This window comes from Drosophila subobscura, chromosome O (assembly GCF_008121235.1).
Source record: "Drosophila subobscura isolate 14011-0131.10 chromosome O, UCBerk_Dsub_1.0, whole genome shotgun sequence".
NCBI classification, from domain to species: domain Eukaryota; kingdom Metazoa; phylum Arthropoda; class Insecta; order Diptera; family Drosophilidae; genus Drosophila; species Drosophila subobscura.
The window spans coordinates 8,472,026-8,495,574 of NC_048533.1; the positions used below are offsets into that span (position 1 = coordinate 8,472,026).

The 23,549-nt window shown below is 43.6% G+C and overlaps 1 protein-coding gene across 1 annotated transcript; it reads right to left on the minus strand.

Moving 5' to 3' along the window:
* Positions 1-9,387: 9,387 nt before the first annotated feature.
* On the minus strand, positions 9,388-9,844 carry LOC117896605 (uncharacterized protein F12A10.7). Its single transcript, XM_034805038.1, has one exon. The coding sequence runs from the start codon at positions 9,777-9,779 to the stop codon at positions 9,432-9,434; it is 348 nt and encodes a 115-aa protein (XP_034660929.1). The 5' UTR covers positions 9,780-9,844; the 3' UTR covers positions 9,388-9,431.
* Positions 9,845-23,549: the final 13,705 nt, after the last annotated feature.

The following is a 23,549-nucleotide window of genomic DNA, read 5'->3' on the forward strand; positions in this document are numbered from 1 at the left end:
GCTGAAAAGGCCTAAACATATTCAAATTTAGACGGCAATCTTCCCCTGCACGTGTTGTCCAATTGGAATTTTTCAAAACATTTATGGCATTATTTTATGGCAAACTTTTATTGCGTGATCTTTGAAAATGTCAATGAATATTTTAAGCAATTTAATGTGATTAATCCTTCATCGAGAGATAAATCTTATCCGATTTAATGACATCATACAAATTAATCGAATTCAAAGAGCTGCAATATAACTAATGCAAGCAAACTTTTTATTGGGATACCAGTTTTATATCTTTGTTCAATTAATTACTAGAAAAATGTATAAATTCTTAATGTTCATCTGCTTCCGTGGAATACTTTCCAGAAACCCCCGAGTTCTTTATGACATTTTTAAAATGCTAATTTTGCATACAGAATATGCAAGCAGCTCAATTTAGTAAGCTTTGGATGACTTTCAATTAAATGGATATTAAAAAGAGATATCAATTATCGTAATGGACAGTACTAATTCCTGTTTTCTACTGTTTACTCGTACTCGTATGTAACATAATTTAGTGGTGCCCCCAATCCACCTATAACTACTTAGAACCAGCAACAAATATCGTATTATTAACGCTCAATGTACTTATGGAGCGACCCCTAATAGAACTTTACAACTGAAGCCCATTGACTGTCGTAATGTAATTATAATATTTCTTGGCTAATTGGATCAGGCAGAGGCCCCACTCTCTTCCTTTTCGCGGCGCTTACGTGTCTGGGGGTAGTACACGTTTGGGAAGTGCCAAAACATGAAATCATAACTATGTATGTACGAGTATAATTGAATTCTATTTTAACGAGGACACCTCTGAAGTAACTTGATATGTCCATTTGTTGGATATTATTTCCTGCCCACACGTCATCGTTTCGTTTGCAGCAGAATAGGAGATTTCACAGTCAGCAAGAGGAGAATACTCGTAGCCCGTCGGATTCAGCATTCAATTGAAATTAGCATTTTATGGTCAGCTATTTGCACGCAATGAATGGAAGAAAGAGTGAAAATTGCCAAGGGAAAAGTGCAGCAGAAATCGCCGTCAGCCACGCAACGGTGTCGACACTTCATTTTTCACAAGAAAGAGATGCAGAGATACGTGCGAAAGAGAGCGGGAAATGGCTATTGGAAAAGTGTCGCAGGCGGCAAAAGTTTGCAAAAAAGTTGCAGTGGCAGTCCAAAGGGCCAAATTGTGGCCACAGCACTTTGCACTCCTCGGAACCTCAGAAAACCATCTACAGCGAACCCATCCACAGAGCCGAGCCCCCTTCCAGAGCAGAGCCCCATCCACAGAAGCCTTCTCACACCCCAACAGCAACCCACTCCCCATCCTGAAAGATACCCCCATCCAGGGAAAGGGCGTAACGGGCGACCGCTGGCGCCCTCTGGTGTCTGGAGGGTAGGAAGGCCAGAGCACAGTGCAAACGTTCAATTGGATGATGAACGATATGCGGTGGTCTTGGTCCCAGAGTTGGTGCGAGCCTCCCTGGTAGGGGTGGGGTGGCGACTTCTCTGCTCCCACAGAGACTCACTTCCAATTGGACTCCACTCAAAAGTCTCAGAGTTTCGTTCAGTTTCGCACTCTCTCTCTCTCACTCATACAGGCGCAGTTTCACTCCAAGTGGAATCTGGCAACGCCTCTACTCTGCTCTGCAGCCTTCTCGCTCTGCCTTTGTAGCTGCGTCTCTCTCTTGCTCTCAGTCGCCCTTCCTGTCTCTATCGCGTGGCTGTTTTTCCTACCTTATCATTAACTGTATCGGAATTTGTGCTGTTTTCTTATAAAAATAAACAAAAAACGGTTAGAAAAAATTGTACGAGTATTTGCTTTTTATTAACACCGCCAGATGTCTCTAGATGTCTCTCTCTGGCCCCCACTCGGAGTCTAATTCAATTGGATAGATGTCATGTCCCGCTCCCGTACGCGCAATTTCCATGAGTTATATGTGGGGTCCATGCTGCTCTCTGTGCAACATCCTGCAGGCGTCTGCTCCTCCGTTGCCTGTGAACCTAATCTCGTGGTTCTCGGCACCTCTTGTTAGTGCCTCGTATGTTACTCAGATCCTCTCTCTGTCTCCCACCAGCCCCAAACAGAACCGACAGCAGCAGCGCCACCCATTACATTGTTGTGTGCGGCAGCGGCAGCGGCCAGAGACCAGAGACTGCTCGGAGTTCGCGCAGTCGGGCGGCACCTCCAACCCCTTTGGGTTAAATACTGACAACCCCATTTGAGCGCCTTTTTGCACTCGCTGCCACTGCCACAGCCTCTGCCACACGGCCTCACCTCCTTTACACCATTCTTCTGTCCTCCTGCTCCTCTCAGCTGCTCTCCACATCATGTTGGCCATTTTTTTTTAGCCCTGTTCGGTTGATGCTGCTGCTTTCGACAGTTCATTGAAAGTAGGTGGTCCGAAGGGGAATACGGTTTGAGTTGGGGGCGGAGATGTGGTGAGAATCTGTAAAAGTTTTAGATGGAACTCTGGTCTCTGGGTCCGTAAGGTTTTTGTGAATATTTTCATAAAAATTCGGAATTTATAATTTTAATAATTTAATTTTAATTAATTTAATTCGATGTAAATTTAGAGTAGAATTTTAAAATTCCCTTTTACATAATAAATATATTGCTCATAAATAAATTGAATGAAAATCAGGGTGTCCCTTTGAGGAGTTAAGGCTTTGCTAGGATTTATTTCTACTTACTTTCTCCATTTGGACTACTCATATGTTTTCCATTTTCCTATTTTCAATTTACTCTCGAAAAAGCCACGTATTAAAAAGGGTTTTCTGTTGTCTGAAATATTAAAACTTACAGCATGCCGCCCGTGGATGCACACAAATGCATAATATACTAGATTCCAAGGACTTTTTCATGCTCCAAAGCATATGCACATATGTATGTACATATGTATGTATGTATGTACAGATATGCAGATGTGAACTAACACATAACGAAATGTATCTGTGGACTGCTCCTATTCCCAGACAAAGGGAAAGCCACTCTCCCACCAGTGGACCCGAGATCCCCTCTAAAATGGTAAAACCAACTGGCATATAATTTACATTGTTGCTTGTTTCCTGCTCTCTCGCCAACAAAACTTTTACATTGATAAATTTTTAGTAATTCTTCTTCTTGGGGGGGTATCTGCGCCTTTTGTTTGGCGTGGCCGGGCGGCTGGCAAGGACTTTATGAATAAGTGCTAAAATGCCAGAGACCAGGACCGCAATGGACCGGGCCATGTCATGCTGGTTAAACTGACGAACACGCGACCGGCAGCTCCAGCTCCTCCAACCACTCTCGCTCGGTCCTCTGGCGGTCTCTCTCCAGTTGCACAGAAAAAGTTGGCTCTTCTGTGCTGTTGTTTTTAGCTCGATGATTCATTGTGAAAATGGAGCTGCTGCTCTGGCCGTGGGTACTGCTGGAAAATGGCATGGAAAATGTATCCCATCGCATGAGATACTCGCACCACAACAGGAGCCACAAAAAGTTCTCGTAGCTAACAACTTTGTCAACCCAATATGCTTGATGAGACGGAGGGCTCTTTCCTGTTTGATGGATTCATTGGGAGGAAGAAAAAGTGATTCATTTGGTTTTCTGCAAGGCGTTAACTTTGTATTTTTTAGTTTCACATATTCCGTCGTACATTGTATGGGATTAAAGAACTTTGACAACAGAACCATAAAGAGTTTTTGGAGCAAAATTCTTCATTCTTGGGGAAGTTTCCTTATGGATAAACTTTCGCATATAAATATTGTATATTTTTCAATATATGCGAACATATGAGTCTGTGCCTATGTATATATGTATATCTTTCCCCCGAATCAATTATATGTGATAGCAATTATGGTGTCTTGCGTTTGTCCATTTTGGAAATACATTGAAGCCAAACGATTTCCAGGGAATATGCTCCTTGACATTCAAGCCCCCAAAAACAGTTAAGGGTTCGTTTCGGCCATATAATGCACAAAGTCTATACATCAGTAAGTATATAGAGGAGGATAGGAAGGGAGCGAAAAAGAGGCCATGTGTTTGTGTGCTCCACTCGAAATGTATTTCGAGAGCGCATGTCAAAAGGTCACCCACTGCTCACATGTGCCTGCCCCTGTCATTTGTGTGTGTGTCTGTCTATGTCTCTGTGTGCATGGTTTGTGTCTTCGTGTGCATGTGTGTAATTACATGCGAGCCTCCCCCTTTTAATTTTTTAGTATAAGCGACTACGGACCCCACAATCCAATACGCCCAACTTTATTTATGTGTCTGGTCTGTCCGATGGGTTCCATGAATTAAACATTCGCCATAAAAGCTGGCTGAAGAGCCTTTACTTTGGGGATTGAAACAGAACTGAACCGAAACATGTCACAAATCATTAGCACATATTCAAATCAAACGCTGGAGGTCTTCCACAGCAAAGGGAATGCAAGGGAAGGGCATGGGACGCATGCAAAAAAGATTAATGCAAAATATTCAAATGGAATATACATTTTTGACCTCAAAAACTTTGCCTAATTGCGTGAGACAGCGAAAGGTCAGAGGCGGCAGCGTTAACAATACGAGAGATCACTGGGGACTGCATCTGGATGGTTCTGAGATTCTTGACGATGGGATGCTGCTGCTGCGCGTTGGCTGCGTGTCCAGGTAGCACTTTGAACTCGAGCTCGAGTGTCCAGCGGACCCTCTCGCCGTAACCTTTGTGTTTGTTGGTTCTTCTTTTAGGGGTTCTTTCTCCAATGCCAAGTTCGAATCGCAGCAACCCCCTTGGAAGATCGGACTGGACATTGTCCAGTACGAATGCAATTTTCTGCTTGATTTTCATGAAATTTTACACAATTTTATGGCCAGCGCCAGAAAGGGTTCCGCTTGTCCACCCCGATTACCTGGACACAGGAGATGTGTACCGTCTTGGGGTTGATTTTGGGTCGATTTTGTACGCATTTCCATTACCATTTCCATCTCGAGCGATTTGCGTGCTTTTGCATACTGAAAGGCCCGAAGACGTTCGAAGATTTACAGTCAGTTCTGGCTGCAGCGTGTGAAACCCTGGGACACTGGTCAGCGCCGTCTGCCTCCGGGTGTCCTTTGGCCGGACTTCACCGGCCCGCTCCTTAATCCGATTTTAATGAAGCGCAACGCTTTGCGGTCATGATCGCATTTCCCCCGATGTCCCGTGTGCTGGTCATCAGAAAGAAAAACGCAATTTAGGCTTAGCTTCGAGAAGAACAATGCAGAAATATGGTTTTTCCATAAGCTGAAATGGTTGGGATTTAAAAAAAGTTGTAATTGAATATATATGAAAGAGAAAAAGAGCTTAACAATGATGGAAAAGTAGGGACGGATAGCTGGAAAAGTTACTCAATCTTATGGATAAAACTCACCATAATTGTGTGTACATTGAGGATGGTTCTGAATAAATAGAATATACGAGTAGCTAAACAGATCCCTCAAAAACTTCTTAAATTTTAAAGCACAGGAAGCAATCTCAACTCTCATCTCCCTTACTCGTTCCTCTGTACATCTGGATATCTCCGCACCCCACAGTCATTCCAAACCTCAGCTGATAAACTTCCTTAAGCCAGTCTCCAGTCTTCCTAAAGTCATCTCCACATGCAGACACCATCAATGTGATAATTGAGCAGTCAAAAATAAACCCAAACCCAAACCCATGCCAAAAAAGAGAAGACAAAAAGCAGGAGTCTCTCCTCCATGAAAGCCCTCACAACAATGGCAACTCATTTCACTCGGTGAAGCCAGGTTAAGGTTTTGATGAATGATCTCATCAGTGAGGTGTCGGGCAGAGCCGCAGAGACCCCCAGCGCCCCTCTGCGATCGCGATGTGGCAGCTCCCACAGCAAGCTCCGATGAAACGAACATCAAATGATGTTTGTGGCACAGTGTAAAATTTAAAATTTAATAATTAACAATTGTTTTTTAATTTCTCAGCAGCAAATCTCCAGCAGATCGAAGCGGGCATCGGTCTGCCTAAATTACTTTCCCCCTTTTTTGGAAGCTGTCAATCGGATCGGATGGTATTGGATCGGTAGATGCCCGAGATCTCTTTGTTAGAGCCATGATTAATGATGCAAAATTATGAACTCGCTTGTTCTCAGTGCCCCAGAGGCAGAGGCAGAGGCTGACTGCCGCTCGGTTGTAAGTAGTTTTGTAAATCGGTTAAAGAAAAATGACTTCATTAAATTCATTAGCGCCCATGTGTGAAATTCGTTCAATTGGTTTTCGATGGATGGTTTCCTTTGTGCGCCCCGAATGGGGTCTTGTGTTCCCTAACCATTTCACAGCTTCTCTAGTGATCCCACCATTTGATGCAAAGCGAAGTCGAGCCCCTATTCTGATCCCTCCATTTGATGCAAAGAGAAGTCGAGCCCCGCGATCTAATGACACCTTCCATGTATCGCTTACCACAAAACCAAAGTCAGCTCCCAGCTATTTGTTCAGCCTGGGAAAATCAACGCGCAACGAGAACGAGTGGCGGAGAACACAGCAATTGCCCCAACGGCTCAAGATAGATAATCAAAGTGAGTTGCAGTCAAATGTGCCACATAGATGGATGGATTCGCCTGGTCCATTGGGGCAGTCAATGCTTCATGTGTGCCTCAGTCTGCGAGCTGGACCATAAGTCATCGGCATTGATAGCCATCAATCGCGAACCGCTTTCCACGGACCCATGAACGTTGTTGGCATGACCACAAAGCAACCCAAAGTGGCGCGAAATCTGAGCACAATTAGTCGGGGGCTAAAGCTGGAGCTGTATGTAGTTATGGTGGGGAGGCAGGAGATGGCATGGGCGATGGAGCTAGATCTTAGGTTGAAGCAAAGTCTAAAGCGAAGGCTGGCAATGTGGCAGAGTCTAAACCTTCGACAGCGACTGAATCTCAAGACTGTGGCTATGGAAATATGTGTGTCTGTGTCTCGCTTCGTTACCGACTATTACTCCAACGCATTTTCCAAACTTGGCCATTTTTCTTAGAGACGGCGGCTTCCCTGGCAACCGCACAGACATCTCTCCATCCTCTCCAGCCTCCCTCTTCTTCCCAACTTTTGTGGTCAGTCACTTTGTCAGTGTTGCCAAAGCCAAAAGACTTGTGTCTGACTCTGTGTCTGTCTTCGGCTTGGCCTGTTCGCTGGCTCTCGTTGAACCTTTTTAACCGTTGCTTGGTCAAGAGTTGTTAACCATATTAAAGTGTTCAATGATTAATTACACGCGTCCAAGATTAATTGAAATCAATCAAAGCTGAAGTTAACTAATGGCAACACGTTTGTAATCGCCCCAAAACCCATTCCCATTCCCATTCTCATCTGTTGGAACTCTCGATGTGTCTGTGTTTCTGGTATTTCTCTGGAGTGCAACTCCTACTCGTACTCGTACTCCTTCTGCTGCTGCTGCTCCCACCACTCCCTCAGCGAATGCTTTCGGGATTCACAGTAATTTTATTGGCCACATTATGTATTTTGGTTGCTCCATGTTTCCCATCTTCTACTGTTCCCATACTTAATTACAATTAGAGATTTTTGTGGGCCATAAGCATTAGGTGATGTATGTATGAAGCTTTATTCATAGAAAAAAGTTAGGGAAAAAGTAGGTTTGTGGAATTTCATGTTGTTTCAAATCATTAAAATAGAAAAAAACGTTCTCCTCTCTTTAGTTCCTTCTTGTTGGCCCAGTGAGCTGCTTTCCTGTCTCCAAAGAAACCCTTCCTCAATCTCAAACTCAAACCCATATTTAAATTAAACATTGCCGTTTTTTAATTATCTTGTGAGTCAACTGGAAGTTATATCAATTGGCTGACAGTTCGCCAAGTTATGGATTATGCCCCTGAGGCACGGGGCACAGCCCACAGCTCGCTTACACCACACGTGGCACAGAAGAGGCGGCTGGAAGTAACTTTAAACGGCTTGGCTTTTGTGTGGCATGTGGAACGGAAGCAGTCAAAGGACATGCTAAACCGCTTCCCTGCCATCCGCTATCCTATTCCCCCCACATACACACACATGTGGTTAATTATAATTACGCAATTTTAATATCAAAACATGCTACCCACAGAAGGGTGCGGGGAGTGAGTGGATATGCCATGCCACAGAGGTTAGAGAGGAAGCATGTCCAAGAGTCCTGGTCGGTCTCCTGTGCCCCGAAGGAGGGTTGCAAGCGTTGAAAAGGCGAAAAATGATGAATGAAATGCGATGAGCCACCCCCAAACGTCAGACAGGTTGAGGTTGAGGCCTTCCCACACCTACAGACCCACTCGTACTTCGACTTCCCCCTGGCAGGCACACTTTGAGCTTTGATTGAGCATATCCGGTGGGGGATTATAGCTACACAGCCAGGGGGGAGGATGGTCCCGGAGCCAGTTCTTGCCGTCCAGCCAACCGAGAATTATTAGCTTTTATGATATTGATAGAAGCCGATGTCTATTGACAATTAAACAATGACAGGCAACCCACCCACCACACAGCACCAGTCACAGACCTTAAGCGAGGGCGTCCCAATGTGGCCAGGGGGGTAACTTGTTTGGGCGTTTTGTTTGCCTCGTAGCAGAAACCAGTAAACCGAAAACAGAACCCCGAAACCACGAAAACACATAAACCCATCCACCGATAGACATCTACGGGTATTGGTGGCTAATTTGCGGGGCTTTTCATGTTGATTAGCGGGGATTAATACATCATTGAGGTGATCTAATAAAATTCGATGGCAAGTTAAACACAGATGTTGCAAATTTGATTAGCAAGGATGAGGCTGCCTAAAAGGATAATTGTCAACGTGATTAATGACATGAGCCGAGACTTCTGGAGTGAAATAAAACCACCAAAAAAGATCCATCTTTGTGGCTCTTTGTGTCAGCAGTGCGAGTGACAACATTTAAATATTTATTTTCCTTAGAGCAGACAGCAGTTGCAGCAAAGCAACAGACAGAACAAAGACCCAGAGATTGGCCCATGGGTTCAGCTAATAAAAAATTTAAATGATAATTATGACAATCGTACGTGATGATTGCTGCAAAACTGAAAAGCCAAAATCCCTCCCACACACATCTAGAGGATGGAAACAAACAAAGATCGTGACAGCTCGGGGAACATAAGCCAACAGCAGGCCCCCACAGCTCCGTTCCCTGGAGCAGCCAAAATTAGTACGTCTGTGTATCTAAGGAAGCTGCGACCTGGAGCATACATTAATAAATAAATGGAGATTTTCTGTTATTTATTTTTAAAATATTCCCATTCCCCAGCAGCATTCTACTCGCCCTCGCCCTCGCACGTACGCAGCTTTTGGGTCACAAATATTCCCATAGGCGAGGTCAAGTTTCGAGATAATTTTGGGGGCTGCTCTCCAGATCCCTGACTCTAGAAACAACACACATGGATTTTGTCACACTTTCCGTTTTCGTTTATTGGTAAGCAAAGTCATTTATCCGTAGAATCCACCGCCATAGGGTCCGCCGAAGCCAAAGCCGCCGCCATAGGGACGTCCATAGCCTCCATAGCCTCCATAGTAGGGGCGTCCAAAGCCGCCACCATATCCACCGTAGGGACGTCCGAAGCCGCCACCATATCCACCATATCCACCGTAGGGACGTCCGAAGCCACCGCCATAGAACTGACGCTTAGCACGAACCTGGCCCTCGACGGCCTGCTCGATGCCCTGCTCCACAGGCGACAGGGACAGATCCTGATCGTTGTTCGACTCCTCCAGGCCCCAGGCCATAGACAGACACGCCAGGCAGGCAATCAAGCCAAACAATATCACGCAACGCATTTTCGCACTTTTGATTTCGTAACTTCCTCTATCGATGAAGATTCCGTGTTAACTGATATTAAGCCGGCACTTGAGTACGTCTTATATATGCTCGACTCGACTACCCGACTTCTCGTCGCTGGTCGAACATTCGTTCTAGCACTTATCGTCTCGATATTAATGGAATTCAAGAACACAATCACAACAAAATGCGATGTCCAAAGGGAAACCAGTTATAGAGAGATGACTAAATATAAGCAACCGCAAAGAATCCCCACACCGGCTTTTGTGTGGCTCTCAGTCTCCAAAAAAACATTCAATGACGAAACAAACAATGAACCCACAGAACAGGTTCCAGAGATCTCGTGTGATCTAAAGTCTGTTCGTTAATGCAAATTTGATTTGATTTTTTTGGGTATATTTGCTTAGAATATATTACGCATTGCTTGGGGGATTTTCGAGATGCGATTTTCGGGTTCTTTTCTTTAGGAGATCAATTTATACGGGTTTACTAATTTAAATATGTGGGGGAAAGGCATCCCATCCACAATATGGCTCTATTTTAATGACAAATTATTGGCACAACTGTCTTGGTATACTCCAGAAAGTAGTTCTCGTTTTGGGATCAGGTGTGAATAGAAATGATTGGCTTTGTCATACCCATTCAGCATTTTACTTTTTGTAAACAAAAATTGTTTATTGGGCAAAACCACAAAAAACGCCAAACGACGCGGAAGCTGAAAGAGGCGTGTGTATGATCGCAAAGGTCTGATCTCTCTGTTAAATAGGTAACATAAAAACAAATTTGTGTGTGTTTTTTATTGTCTGGAAATACCCCAATGCGATGATCACAAGATCAATGATCGATGAGCGATGCTCAAGCTCAACCATATAAAATTACCAAAGCATAAAGCTTGTCTGTCTCTTTGATTTGCTTTGATATGTTCTGCTCTGACTAAACGTATGAATGTGTATGTCTTGGAGTTTCCAGGCCAATCGATTCCAATCCCATAAATCACAATGTTCTGTGTTCTCTGAGGGAAAAGGAAAGCGTCGATCAGGTCCGCCTCTTAGCACCATTTGCACATGTGCGACGCAGACGCAGACCCAGATACAGATACAGAAACAGATCCACATCTAGACATTGTCATCGCATTTGCTCTTTAAGGGTTCCGTAAATCACGCTTCTTGTCTAATTTTGTCTCGCTTGAGATTCCTGACATAGTTGCCAACTCAATGGAATTATTTCTTCATGTCAAGTGCTTCCAGATCTGCAGCCACAAAGCTCCCAAAACAAAAAACGACACAAGGAGAAGGCAGAATCTGCACATGATCGCGCCACTTCGATGGCTGTGGTTGTGGCTGTGGCAGCTGCAACATTTACAACTGTATCTGCAACTGCAGATCTGCATCGCCTTCTGTATCTGTCTCTGTATCTGTGTCTGGGATGGGATGTGTATTCTCTGTCTGTCTGCCCCACTGGGGATCCACAGTCCTCAATCCCCGATCGAGCGTAACACATTTACAGACATCATTGAGTTGTCTCTGCCACTTACAGAAGAGGCTTTCGAGAGTTGTCTGGGCGCAGTCAAAGACTTGTCAATTTGCATGCCAAAACTGGTTGTTCACTTGCAAAAAACTATCTCCATGGAAAGTATATTTAACATTTGGTTACAGCACAAGGAAAAGCATTCCCTAAACCACTGAAACCCCATAATTAATTTACATATAATTGCAGCAATCACAAATCAACATCAAATGACATTACGTTGTCGCCATTTACCCGACTCGATGACGAGCTGTAAATTGGTGATTATTGTTTGCTCAGATGGGGGCATGGCCATGCCGTACCCATACCCATACCCAATCCCTATATAGAGCACAAGCGCCACCTGACACGCCCTCGTCATACGGAACGTAATTGTGTGTTTGCACACATCAGGGGACAGGGCCATGAACAGGGCCACGAGACAGAGCCAAAGAACCATTATCCATTAGGCTGACAGGTGGGAATGGACTCTGGAAACAGAGACCATTTGGCGTGTCATCAGAACAATGGCCAAGGCAATCAGCACGCAATGGAGTTCCTTCTAATTTGGGGAATGTCACCGATTCTGACTGACATCCAAAATATGATTTAACTAACTTTTATGACACCAATTATTGTGCTGCGACTTTCGGACAGGTGATGTCAACGCAAATAAGATAAATCAAGTTGTAGTTTTAGTGAATCATATTGTGTGGGATTTGTTAAGGCCTCCAACGGAAGTATTTGTCATTCGTAGGTTAGACTTACTCTATATATGTATGGGCATCTATGTAAATACGAATATACATACATATGTATGTATGTATTTGCGAGTATGTACAGTCCCCTCCAACCATTGAATTTTAAATTAACTTTTACCCAAAAAAAGATTTATGAATATTCAAGCAAGGAAAAACATTGAAAAATTTGCACATTTCGATACGCAAATAAACATTTGAAAATTTCCCCCCAGCCCTCTTTCATTTCGTTTTTCTTTTATTTGCTTAAGTTTGATCTGAAATTTTTCTTCCCGGATTATGGGGTAGATTTTCGCACTCGCACTCGCAGTTGTTCGCTCCAATTCTGTGCACAAAAGAGATCTGTCCCATGATCGAGATCGTGACGTGGGTCTCACAAGCAGCTGGATATCTCTTCGTGTGTGCCGTGTGCCTTTGGTGGTTGCATTCAAAGATTCTTTTCTTTTGGGTGCTGCTGATTCTGGGTGAAAAAAATACCCAACGATTTTCGCTCTTTTCCCCGTTGTGTGAATGTGAATATTTGATGATCGGTTTTGCTGTATGCAAAACATGTTTGCAAATTTTTTAAGTGTTACTTTTTTCTACCCTCCCCAGGGGTTTTGCTCTATTTTTTATTGTTCTTTGTTCGCATGGTCATAATAAGGCGGAACGTGTTGTAAGACTGTTTTTTCAAGGGAAAATTGATGGTCTGGGAAGCTGGGATGAAAGTGACCTTAATTAGCTGATGTTGACCTCGTTGGGTGTTGTTTTTTTAAGGGGAAAACTTCTGGCATACAAGAAGATTCTAGAGTAGGGACATTTTAATGGAATAAAAGTATAAGTTTAGGCAAATATCAAAGAATTATGCAAAATATATATGCAAACACCAGACTGAGGTGTGGTGCTGCACGCCGCGCTACACGTATAACCAAATCTACATCCGTAAATGCAGGAACCATATTCTCTGAGAATAAAAGCAAATAAGAATGATAAAAACATTAATGTACGAGATTAATTTAAGATTAAGTAACAGTGAAAGATGGGTCTAATATTAAATGTACTTATTTTGTTTGTACGGAAACATATTCCATTACCTACTCCTTCCTCCAGGCAAACACTTTCTTTCCATTTTCCCGCCAGTAAAGTACATAAATGCATTCTGTCAACCCAAAAATACTGCAACTGCAATGCTGTGAAAACCCCCCAGCCGATGCGGAAATTTCTTATTCAAATCCGAACTTCACGCCTAATCAGCGGACTGGACAATGGACAAATGCAAATGCTGCAAAAGGAAATCAGAGCATTATCGTAAGAAAAACTCGAGAAATTCTATTGAAAAACTTCCCTCAGGGCGACGGGCATTCCCCCTAGCCGTGCCATTCCCCTCACAAGTCTGTCACCGCTGATCTTTTGACCTTTACGCATGAATTGCTTAAATTGCCAGACATGCAAAATAATGCATATGAGATTGCATATACTCGCAGTCGTACTCGTAAGTGCGGCACTCTGTGGCGACCCTTTTTAGGGGTGGCAACTGCACGAAAGGCGCGTCCAGCCGGGTGGCCCAGAGAAAAGGCATAAGAAAAATTGCATAAAACTGACCGTTAATCTTTAGGAATAGAGGGAAACTGAGAAAACTTCATTTTTAAATATATTTCCATCTGTGAAAAGTTTGGGAATCTTTAATTTCTTCAGCTGTTGCAGTCATAAATGTCAAATAAATTGCATTCTTCCATCAAATGATCATAAAACTGGAGATATCAACTTTATGTAATTTGAAAAACCATTCGAATGAATTGCTTTTCCCCATCGATCGAACTCAGGTGCCATGCCACGCACTTGAGCATTATCAAATTTATGAGCACAAGGCCACATGAACCCTTTTAGGAGTTACGAATCATCCATCCAATTTGGGAAATTTCTTTTTCAGCGGGTGAGGAGAGGGTGGAATTGTCAGCACAAGTCTCAAGTGTCGATCACAACAGCCAGAACCAAGTGGAGATCTTTTCGGTATCCATCCTTTCCCCCTGTGTTGACAGAATACTTTAGATGTGGATTGTGGGAGAGCACCCGATGGAGCACGCGCCAACTTCAAGCTGCAGGCCGGGCCATAACTTCTCCGGTTGTCAGGCGTTTAGCTACTTAAACACTTAAGACATCATGCGGGTCGGTCTCCCTCTCTGTGTCGACTCCAGTCGAAGAACTCCCGACTGGTTCTCCTCTCCAGATGATTTGGTTGCCTTAATTGCATTTCTTCGATTCCACACATGCCACTCAGTCAACTGCTTGGCGCTTCATTTCATTTTTGGTGGCATGCCTCTTATGTCCCCTATGCCGCTGTGCCTCTGTGCGTGTGTTAATTTTGGTATTAGTAAATTTATTTGGTTTTTGGCAGAGATTTCGTCTTTGGGAAATTTATTAGCACATTAAGATAAAATGAAGTCGTTTATGCCTCCACGCTCCACGCTCCACTCGATCCACTCGTCGTGGCTGCCTCTCGACTGTTTCTGCCACGTCTGACATTCAATTTTATGGCCTTTTTTGTCCATACTCATCCTTGGTATTATCCCGCTGTCCAATGATGCTGTTCCAACTCCAGATCCATCCTCGAATTCCAGCCGCAGCCGCAGCCGCAGCCCCAACCCATCCCCCAATTCCAGTCCATCTTCTTTGTAGGCATTTGAGGAATTCTGTAGTTTGGGTATTCTGTATTTTGAATAATGTCAGGCATCTTTATGGTAAATTTATTTCTGCTAAGCAGCTTCTTAGTTGGTGTGGCCGCAGGGGATACGATGCGAGCGTGGTGTGGGTGGGATTGCGAGTGGTGTGGGAGCAGGTGCAGTGTGGTTTCTGAGGTGTTAAGTGGAATTAACTAATGATGAGGTGCTAAACGTGTAGGAAACGCACTGGAAACAGATTAAAAGTGCAAGTAATAGAATTCATTTAAATATATTAAGATGACCCAAAGTTCTGGCAGTTCAATCTAAAGATGTATAGATGTAAAGTAGCAGAACTGATATCCTGAATATCCTCAAATATTATAAATTGTAAAGCAACAATGTAACAGGATCATCTTTACCAAAGTATCTTTATCCTATCTTAGTACTAACGAGGGGGATGGTAACTACCTTTCACAGCAATTCATAAACCAACCTGAAAGGAATGTGCTTAACAGAACCCTCTGTTTATCCCCCAGCTTCACTTTCGGTACCCCGACAATGTTGTTCCGCTGAACAACGATGAAAACCAAGTTCTTATCACGACAGTGCCAATCTGTTCCCAAAATGTTTTCTCCCCGAAATAATTATTTAAGAGTTCCAGTCACAGCACGCAGCTAACTGCAGCAATTAGGAGCTGCGACCATAAACCACTAGGAACTACAACCACAGCTGAACACAAAGTTTGGTCCTGGCGATAGTTGCATTCCCATGGAAGGATAATGCAGGGAGTTCCGCTTAGGAAGTACGACTTCCGTGGAGGGTGCAGCACTTCATTGAGGGGGTGTGCAGCGGCAGATAGGGTGAAGTTTGTTATCCTTGCCACAGCGGAGTGTCCTGCCACTGATTGAGTGCATGACTGACCAAGTTGACGGACTCGGGGCTACCTTGTTGACTGACTTGACTGCAGGACTGCCTGACTGCCTTGACTGACTGACAATTAAATGACACACAGCGGAAAATAGACGCACCGCAGCGTTCGTTGCATGCAACATCAAAGTGGTTGCAGCGCTGTCTGGCTCTGGCACCGTGTGAAACAGTGACTAGGAGATTTCCATGCCCAACAGGAAGTTGACGTTACCACAGGAAATGTGATTTGTAGTTTCTGCTCTCTTCTGCTCTCATTTTCTGATTAAAATTTTGTGTTTGTTTTAGCTGGAAAATGTCCTGGCGACAGGTGAGGCATGAACACCAACAGCGGCAGCAGCAACAGCAGCAGCAGCACCCGCAGCTGACTTTTCCACATCGATTTTCGTGCAGCTTTGCTGTAAAAGTCCCGCCCCGGCGAGACGCCATTTTGATGGCAGTCAGCCAAGTCAATGATCCAGCTCCTGGTGGCTTTTTTCCTGCCGCCTTTTATTTGACAACTCGTTCCAGATATCACAAAAGCCAAGCACTGACATGGATCCGCTGGTACACATAAAAGTTGCGACTCGCGAATGGATTTTATATTTCATTTTTTGCTGCTCCTCTCATTTCCTGTGCTCCTTTTTCGCCGCGCTACGCTCTTGTTGGTGAGGATCTCTTAGCTGTGAGAAGGTGTTTGCAAGGCACAAAAAAATAATAAAAACCTTAACCGCTTTGAAAGTAATTGGTACTAGACTATAGCTTTGTGTATCTGCTTCCATAACTCCTTCTCAGATAAGTATTCACCTAAATAAAGATACCTTATTATGAATGTATCTCCAACAGGAATGAAGAATCGGTTAGAGTATGCAAAGCTGCGACCTACGCAGATAAAAAACCTTCCCTTCTGCTCGTTGTTTTTTTGGCGCATGTTCTTTTGCGGCTGCGACTCAAAGGCGGAAGGAAGCAGCGGTCTCATGTGTCGCCGTGTGCCGTTGGTTCCACTGTTTGTGGCTGTTGCTGGCTTTTCCTTTGGCTGGGTTCTCCTTCGTTTGGCTGTAATCAACATTTTTGCAATCCGTCCGACCGTCCATCTGTCCGCTGTCTGTTTGTTTATCAAAAGAGTCAACTGTGGCAACCTGGTGGCTGCCATCCTCTTGCCACTGCTCCTGCCCCTGGCCCTGCCTTCCTCCTTCTGTTGCTCAGTGTTGAAATTTTCAATTTAATTTTCTCCGCTGCCATTTCATTCTGTTTGCTTTGACTTGGTTCCCTTTCTGGCTTTCATTCATTCCCATTTCCATTTCCATTTTCCTTTCTTCATTTCTTTTTCCTTATTTTTTGTTTGATGCATGACAAGACGCGTCTGACAGACGACGGCTGCACCTACACACAGTTGTGGAGTGAGATAATCATCCTGGCAGGATATTCGCATGTATCCGTAATGCAATAAGGAAACACACGCGCTGCTCATTTGTCTCCGTGTTTCTGCGACGAAGAAATTGAAGTGTCAAAAATTTTGACACCTCCGATTGTCCCGCATGACAGATCGAGGCTGAAAGCGCATTAGCAGACAGCATATGGCCAGGATGGATCCGATCAGAGACCAGTCAATGGTCGCCACTCACAGTTCAATTGGTTTTGCTGCCAGAAGTCTGCAAAAATAAAGGAATCATTCGAAGTTCATGGACTTTAAAGTTGAAAGATAAAAATGTATTTGGAACATTATATTTATATTTTCAAATATTTATTTAATTCATTTAGGACTCTCTTACTTTCCTCCAAAGAGAACCTTTCTTCGATTTAGCAAGGAGAGTTCTCTAATCCAAGGGGAAAGTCAAATTCTAGTGCGCGGATGTCCTGTAACCGGGCAAGGGTTGTAGCCCGTACTCGGGGTGGCGAAGAAAAATTATGAATTTATGCAGATTCGTGTGCGTGTTGTGTAAGGGAAGCGACAAAGATTCATTCCGTGTCATCAGTCAACTTGATGGTGTAATTATATAGCATTACAAAAACACAACAAGAGGACCAGCCAGGACCCAGTGGCGAGGACCCACAGTGCCGTCCCTGGCCCGAGCAACTGCCAAACGAAGTTCAAGTATCCGTGGAAAGTGTTAATAATGATGATGATGATGCCGAAACTGGATGCTGGATGCTGGAAACAGGATATTTTCGGCCGAATAATTGACTGCAGTTACGCGCCTGGAGTTTATTAATTTAAATGTCACCGTTCAGGCTGCTTCGGCTGTATGCAGATCCTGTAGTTTACACAGCGATGATGTCAAAAGGTGAAATTTCAAACCCAAACAGTAGCTCAATCTGTGAGATTGTTCTTTGACTCTCTGCTGTAAATATCCACTACGATTTATCTTCATTAAAAGTGGGGTTTTCTTTTAACGAGCAACACTTCTTCCGGAAGTGCACCACTACCTGTAAATAGAGATAGGAAGAGCGTAGAGTCCCTAGATAAGAAGTCGGCTAAGAACAAAAGTGTGTATCTGGAGTAGTCAGTGACAACTTCACCGAGATCTTAAGATCTGACCCCCTAAAAATAGAGCTGCAGGTGGCACAAAAACCAACCTAGGCGATTTCGTTGCTGTTGGTCAAGTGGTGGCCATAAAAAGAGCGTTGGGCCGGCAGTTAAAAAGCCATAAAAAACTAGAGAAAATTTCGTTTGTAAGCCCAACGAAATACCGTTTAAATTAAGTTATATTACACTTTTTATGGGGCACACGAGGCGGCGACAAAGTTCAGATGAGCACTTTATGGGTGAGGAATATCACCGGATATCATCATTTCTTTTTGGGGAACAGCAAAGATGTGAAAAATCTACAAACAATTTCCTCTTTAGCCCCCACTAATCCAATAAAAAGTCTTAAGATTGATTCAAACAATTCTTTGGCATAATATCCACAACAATTATTTTCATAACTGAGGAATACTTTTATCTACTCGTAAAAGTGGTAAATTATTTCTTTTTTTCTGCCACAAATGTGATTTATTAAATTCTGCCACAAAATGTTGTTTCATTCCATTCGGTTGGTTAATGTGAAGAGGTCCTTGGCACAAAATGGCCACCCATGCCAGTGCCCAACACATGCGCTCTAAACATCAACTGTTGCCCTTTCACATTGACCCTTTGTTGGAAGCCACACAACAAAGAGTTGGGCAGGAGGAAGGGGTCACCGTAACATGGGACATTGGCCATTTTGGAAGAGATTCGCACAGGGCTTGACAGGGCCAATCCAGCCGTCAGCAGGATTCGAAATCGGGACACTGTCCTGCAACTGAGACACTCCCCTGGGTCCAAGGGAAACCGGGCAAACGAGTTGGAGCACCGCGCAAAACTCATTTGAATATAAAAATCATTAAAATTCATCGTGAAAACGTCTTAAGTTTCCTGCTGTTCGCTTTCAGAGTCCAGTCTATGTGGGACTGTGAGAAGAAACAAGAAAATGTACGGTGGTGACCTCTGAACTCTGCCTATCCCGTTGGCCGCTGCTCTACGTCGCTGTCCCGATGGGAGTAATGCCAGAATTACGTGCGTGACTGACCAATGCGCTGACCAATGTCCAGTTTGTAAGCCCTAGACCGCACATCCTTTCCCAACCCTTTCGCCAGCACCCGTCGTCCTTCAACAAGACTTGCGCCCTGTCTTTTCCCGAATCCCGTCTTGGAAATTACCTCATGCGCCCGCTGCTGCTGCTGCTGCTGCCGCTGCTGTCGTCTTAATGATTAATAAAGTCTAATTTATGAAAATAATCTGTTTGCTCTGCCAGTCTTTGGACCCGGGGTCCAGAGACCAGGTGTAATCCGAGTCCGCTGAGATGTGATGTGCGCCCCAGACAATTGGTTTTTGCATAACTCCAAGCGAGACTGACAAACCCGAACAATGGGCCCATCAATCAACAAATTTCTGGTGTTCGACAAAAGGTTTGCATTTCGATCTTTCAGAAAAGTAAACACACAAATATTGTAGATGTTTGCGCAATTAGCCTAATGGACAATTTGCGTAGCAGCGAAAGTTGAAATTATGATTTTATTTATTTATATTTGATAAGAAGGAAAACATTTTTCCCAAAAGTATCTCCAATTTAATTGCATTCACATATGTAAATATGTTTGTAGCACTCTCAAATATCATCATCGGTTATCTGCGGCACGTGTATGAGAGACCGAAGATGAGAGTGCAAAAGTCAAACCTTAATAAGGAGCAATCCTTAAGCAGCATTCGGATATCCCAAATCAAGATAGCCACTGCCTATACAAATATATAAATCACATCACAGCGAAAAGGGGATCTTAAAAAACAAGATCAACAAGATCAACCCTTCGATGCAAACATTATGATCTTCCGCATTAAGAAAGGGAAGAGAGAGGTAAAAAGGGCAAACAAAGCATCCATCCACCGACCCGAGGCTCCGAACAAAGGCCAATGGATGCGGAGTGCCCTAATTTGTCGGAGTTTCAGTTGCATCTTTGCGTCGAGAACCAGAGCAAACCCTAACACAAATGGGTTAAACATCCGACGAACCGCACTCACTAAATGGTCCACAATGCCAGCGGAGGCTGCACGCGTAGGGTCCTGTTTTCGGGGCAAGGGTTTCTGTTTCTCTTTCCTCTTTCCTCTTTTCATTCTACGTTTGTTGCCACGCCTGATCGGCTTAAGTGGCGTATTGAAAGGATTATGAGTTCCACGATCTCTGTATCTCTATTCGTATCTCCTCTTTGTTTGTCAGCAGCTTCTTTTTGCTCCTGTTTATATGCCACCTTCCCATTGTCTGTATCTGGCACTTGAATGTTCATTGAGTTTTACGCATTCGAAAGGATCTCTCTGCCTCTCGATCTGCAACAATTGCCAAGAGTCCATTGTGCTTTAACACTTTTATCCTATGAGTAGATTCCGAGGGTAGTTCCATCTGTGGGCGTGTGCTGACAAGTGACGAGTGACGAGAATTTTCCCACATTAAGTGGCTCAGCAGGGATTCCCCTTTTCGCACTATCTATGTGCATGTATCTTGGTGTCGCGGTGTCGCTGTGTGTGCGGTGCAGTGCACTGAGTGCCATTGAGAACGCGTCGAAGCATGCAATTTCGCATATTATATTCGCTAAATTGCACTAATCGCTTAAACTTTTCAACGAACGAAAAATGGGGAGGCAAATCTGCGTGTAAACCACATTGTTCAGGGCTTAAGACTCATTTAATATGTTGCCATGGCACACAAAAAAGGTTTATAGCGCGTTTGAATTAGGTTTTTCACAGAGTTAGCAGCAGCTTTGACACAAGTCACATGGAGAGCTGAAAACTTTCCACTTAATTTTGATTCTTTTCATACACTTACACATATTTACCCATACTACAAAAACGCCTCTCAAAGGCCACTTGAGTGTTGAGTGTCTTTGTTGCAGGATTCTATTCATGGCTGGGCAGAAATTACATATTCATATGAAGTGAGGCTTTTCCTGATGGGTCTCAAGTGCCTCATTTGCATTATCCCTTCAGGATTTTCTTGTGGGAGTGCAGCGGCATCAATTTGTACCCTACCCTATCCAATGCTTTTTGGAGCCTAACCAATCCAATCAATCCTTTCTGTTTACGCTGCACATTTGAGGCCCTAAAGATTTGAACTTTATGTCCGACAGCAAAGGCGGAAGCAAGCACTTACAATCCCCGAAATTGACTGGATTTTCGGACAGTTTTGTGGTCAAACAATGAACGGAAGAGCGAACATAAAGTCCCAAGAGTTATGGCCACAGAAACCCGAAAAAGGAAAGAGAATGGAATGGATTTCAATGAGAATAGGCAGCCGGCTAATATCCTTTGAGTGACCGACTCCCTCTCTAGAGACAAGATCTAAGAAATAGTCAAGCTGCGTGTCGTGTCGGGGCAGCCTCATTAAACGGTATTTTTGTGGCCCATCGTATCTGAAAGATGCATCTTGTTATCTTGTCAAGAGATTTCTGTGTGCGTGAGGGTGTGTGCTGGCGACAATTTTGCGTCATTTGCGGTTGCGGCCAGGGGCCAGGAGAAAGAAAGAGATACGACATGAACCCATCCATCCAACCATCCAGCCAGCCAACCATCCATCCATACCAACAAAAGGCGCCTTTGTTTGGATCCTCAACAGCAGCCGTTGTCATCGTCATCGGTTGAAGTACGAGTATCTTGCAGCTTGCATGTGTGTCGCCTCCGCTGCTCCTGTGAGTGCGAGTGTGGGTGGGGGGCACCCTAATGTGCTTCTAATGGTGGACGACACAACCGCATGAATATCCATCTATTGTTCCTCCAATGAACAGCATTGTCTTGGTGGATAGTAGCGTGGGATAGTAAGCACTGATTAACCACAGTATGTAAAATATATATGCCCATAGATTGCACAACAATTGCATTATCAGAAACTACTACTTTGTGCTTGGGGATCGATCTAGAGGTCTCTGGCAGTGGAAATGGAAGTGTGGAAGTGTTGGAGTGTGTTATTCTTAAACGCGGTTCAACGTGAACCTAATTGAAATTGTTCACCCTAAAAATTGATGTCGCCAGAGATCAGGGAATGCTCTGTCTCATGCTCTGCTGATGTTCTTCCCTCTGTTACAGGACAAAAGTTCAGTTTTAACAAATTATAATCTCAAAGCTCTCTCTCTCTTCCACTCTTCCTCTTTCCACATAAGACATTATTTAAATAACAATTTTGCATACTCTTTTTGGTTGATAAGACCAGCCACAGACGTCTGTTTATTGTCAACATCTATTATATACAAAAATGCTGGTATATATGTACATATGCGTGTATTTATACAGAGAATATGTACTTTAATAAGTGCTATTTATTCGTTAATCAGAAGCGTGTGGAATATTTCTTCTTAGTATTTTTTCTATTCCCATTTTTGTTTACATTTTTGGCTTGAAAATTGACAGCAAACAAACAGACACTCGACTGACAGATTAGCGGTGACTGCTGGACTGCTGCTGCTGTTTATGGAGGGGAACTCTCTGGAAAGCACTCTCCGAGTCTGATGTTCTGATGAACGGACATTCGTATACACATGCATACAGAGTCTCTGCCTAAAAGCAGGTCAATTGACCTCGTCTCTGGACTCTCGCTGTGGCTCTGTTTTAAATGGCGCTTATCAGCCTCATTCAAAGAAACAAAATGCTTCTTATCAACCGACTGTCTGCAACAACACTGTGTCTATATATGCATATATATAGTTTATGTATATGTATAACCGAGAGGGAAGAGATGAAAAAAGCTTCTGAAGCGGAACAGATGAAGATGATACCATTCATCCCGATTTTTTGTAGGAATTGATATTTCTGAAACGAACTGAAAAATATTGTTTTTCTTGCAAGCAAATGATGATTTCTGCTTTCATTTTCAACCTAAAAAGAAAAGAGTTGTTAATGTTTTCTTTCAAGTTGATAAAGGGATGATTTCGTAATGCACAAATGCAGGGCATGAAGGGAAGATTTCTTTGATCAGTTCTGCAATTTTCTAAAAGTACAGAATTTAGTCGTGGAGAGTTTCAGAATTCATCGAAAGATCAATCAGAAAATGTTTTGAAGAGTAGAGATCAGGTTTGAAATTAGTTACAACAGTTCAACGGATCACAAAGATCCTTTGGGTGAGAACCGAAGGTCATCCTCATTTACTTGGTCAATTTGTGATAATAGCAAAACCAGATACAGCCACATTTGCCAATGGACAGTGTCCGATGCATCATTAATTATCGCCCTAATCCATCAGCATCCGTCAGCAGCCAAAGCCTTTCGGTGTCTCACCTTTGCCGCCCTACTCGGAGGAGGCAGTAACTTTCTCACACTCGGCAGGAGCCGGGATATTAATTAACCATACCAAAATAGCGAAACTGACCATTAGCATTGAGACAGAGTCCCGAGGAACTGTCCATTATCTCTCTAATAAGCGAAAACACACGCGTTGTACGAGTATCCTGTAAGGGGATACTT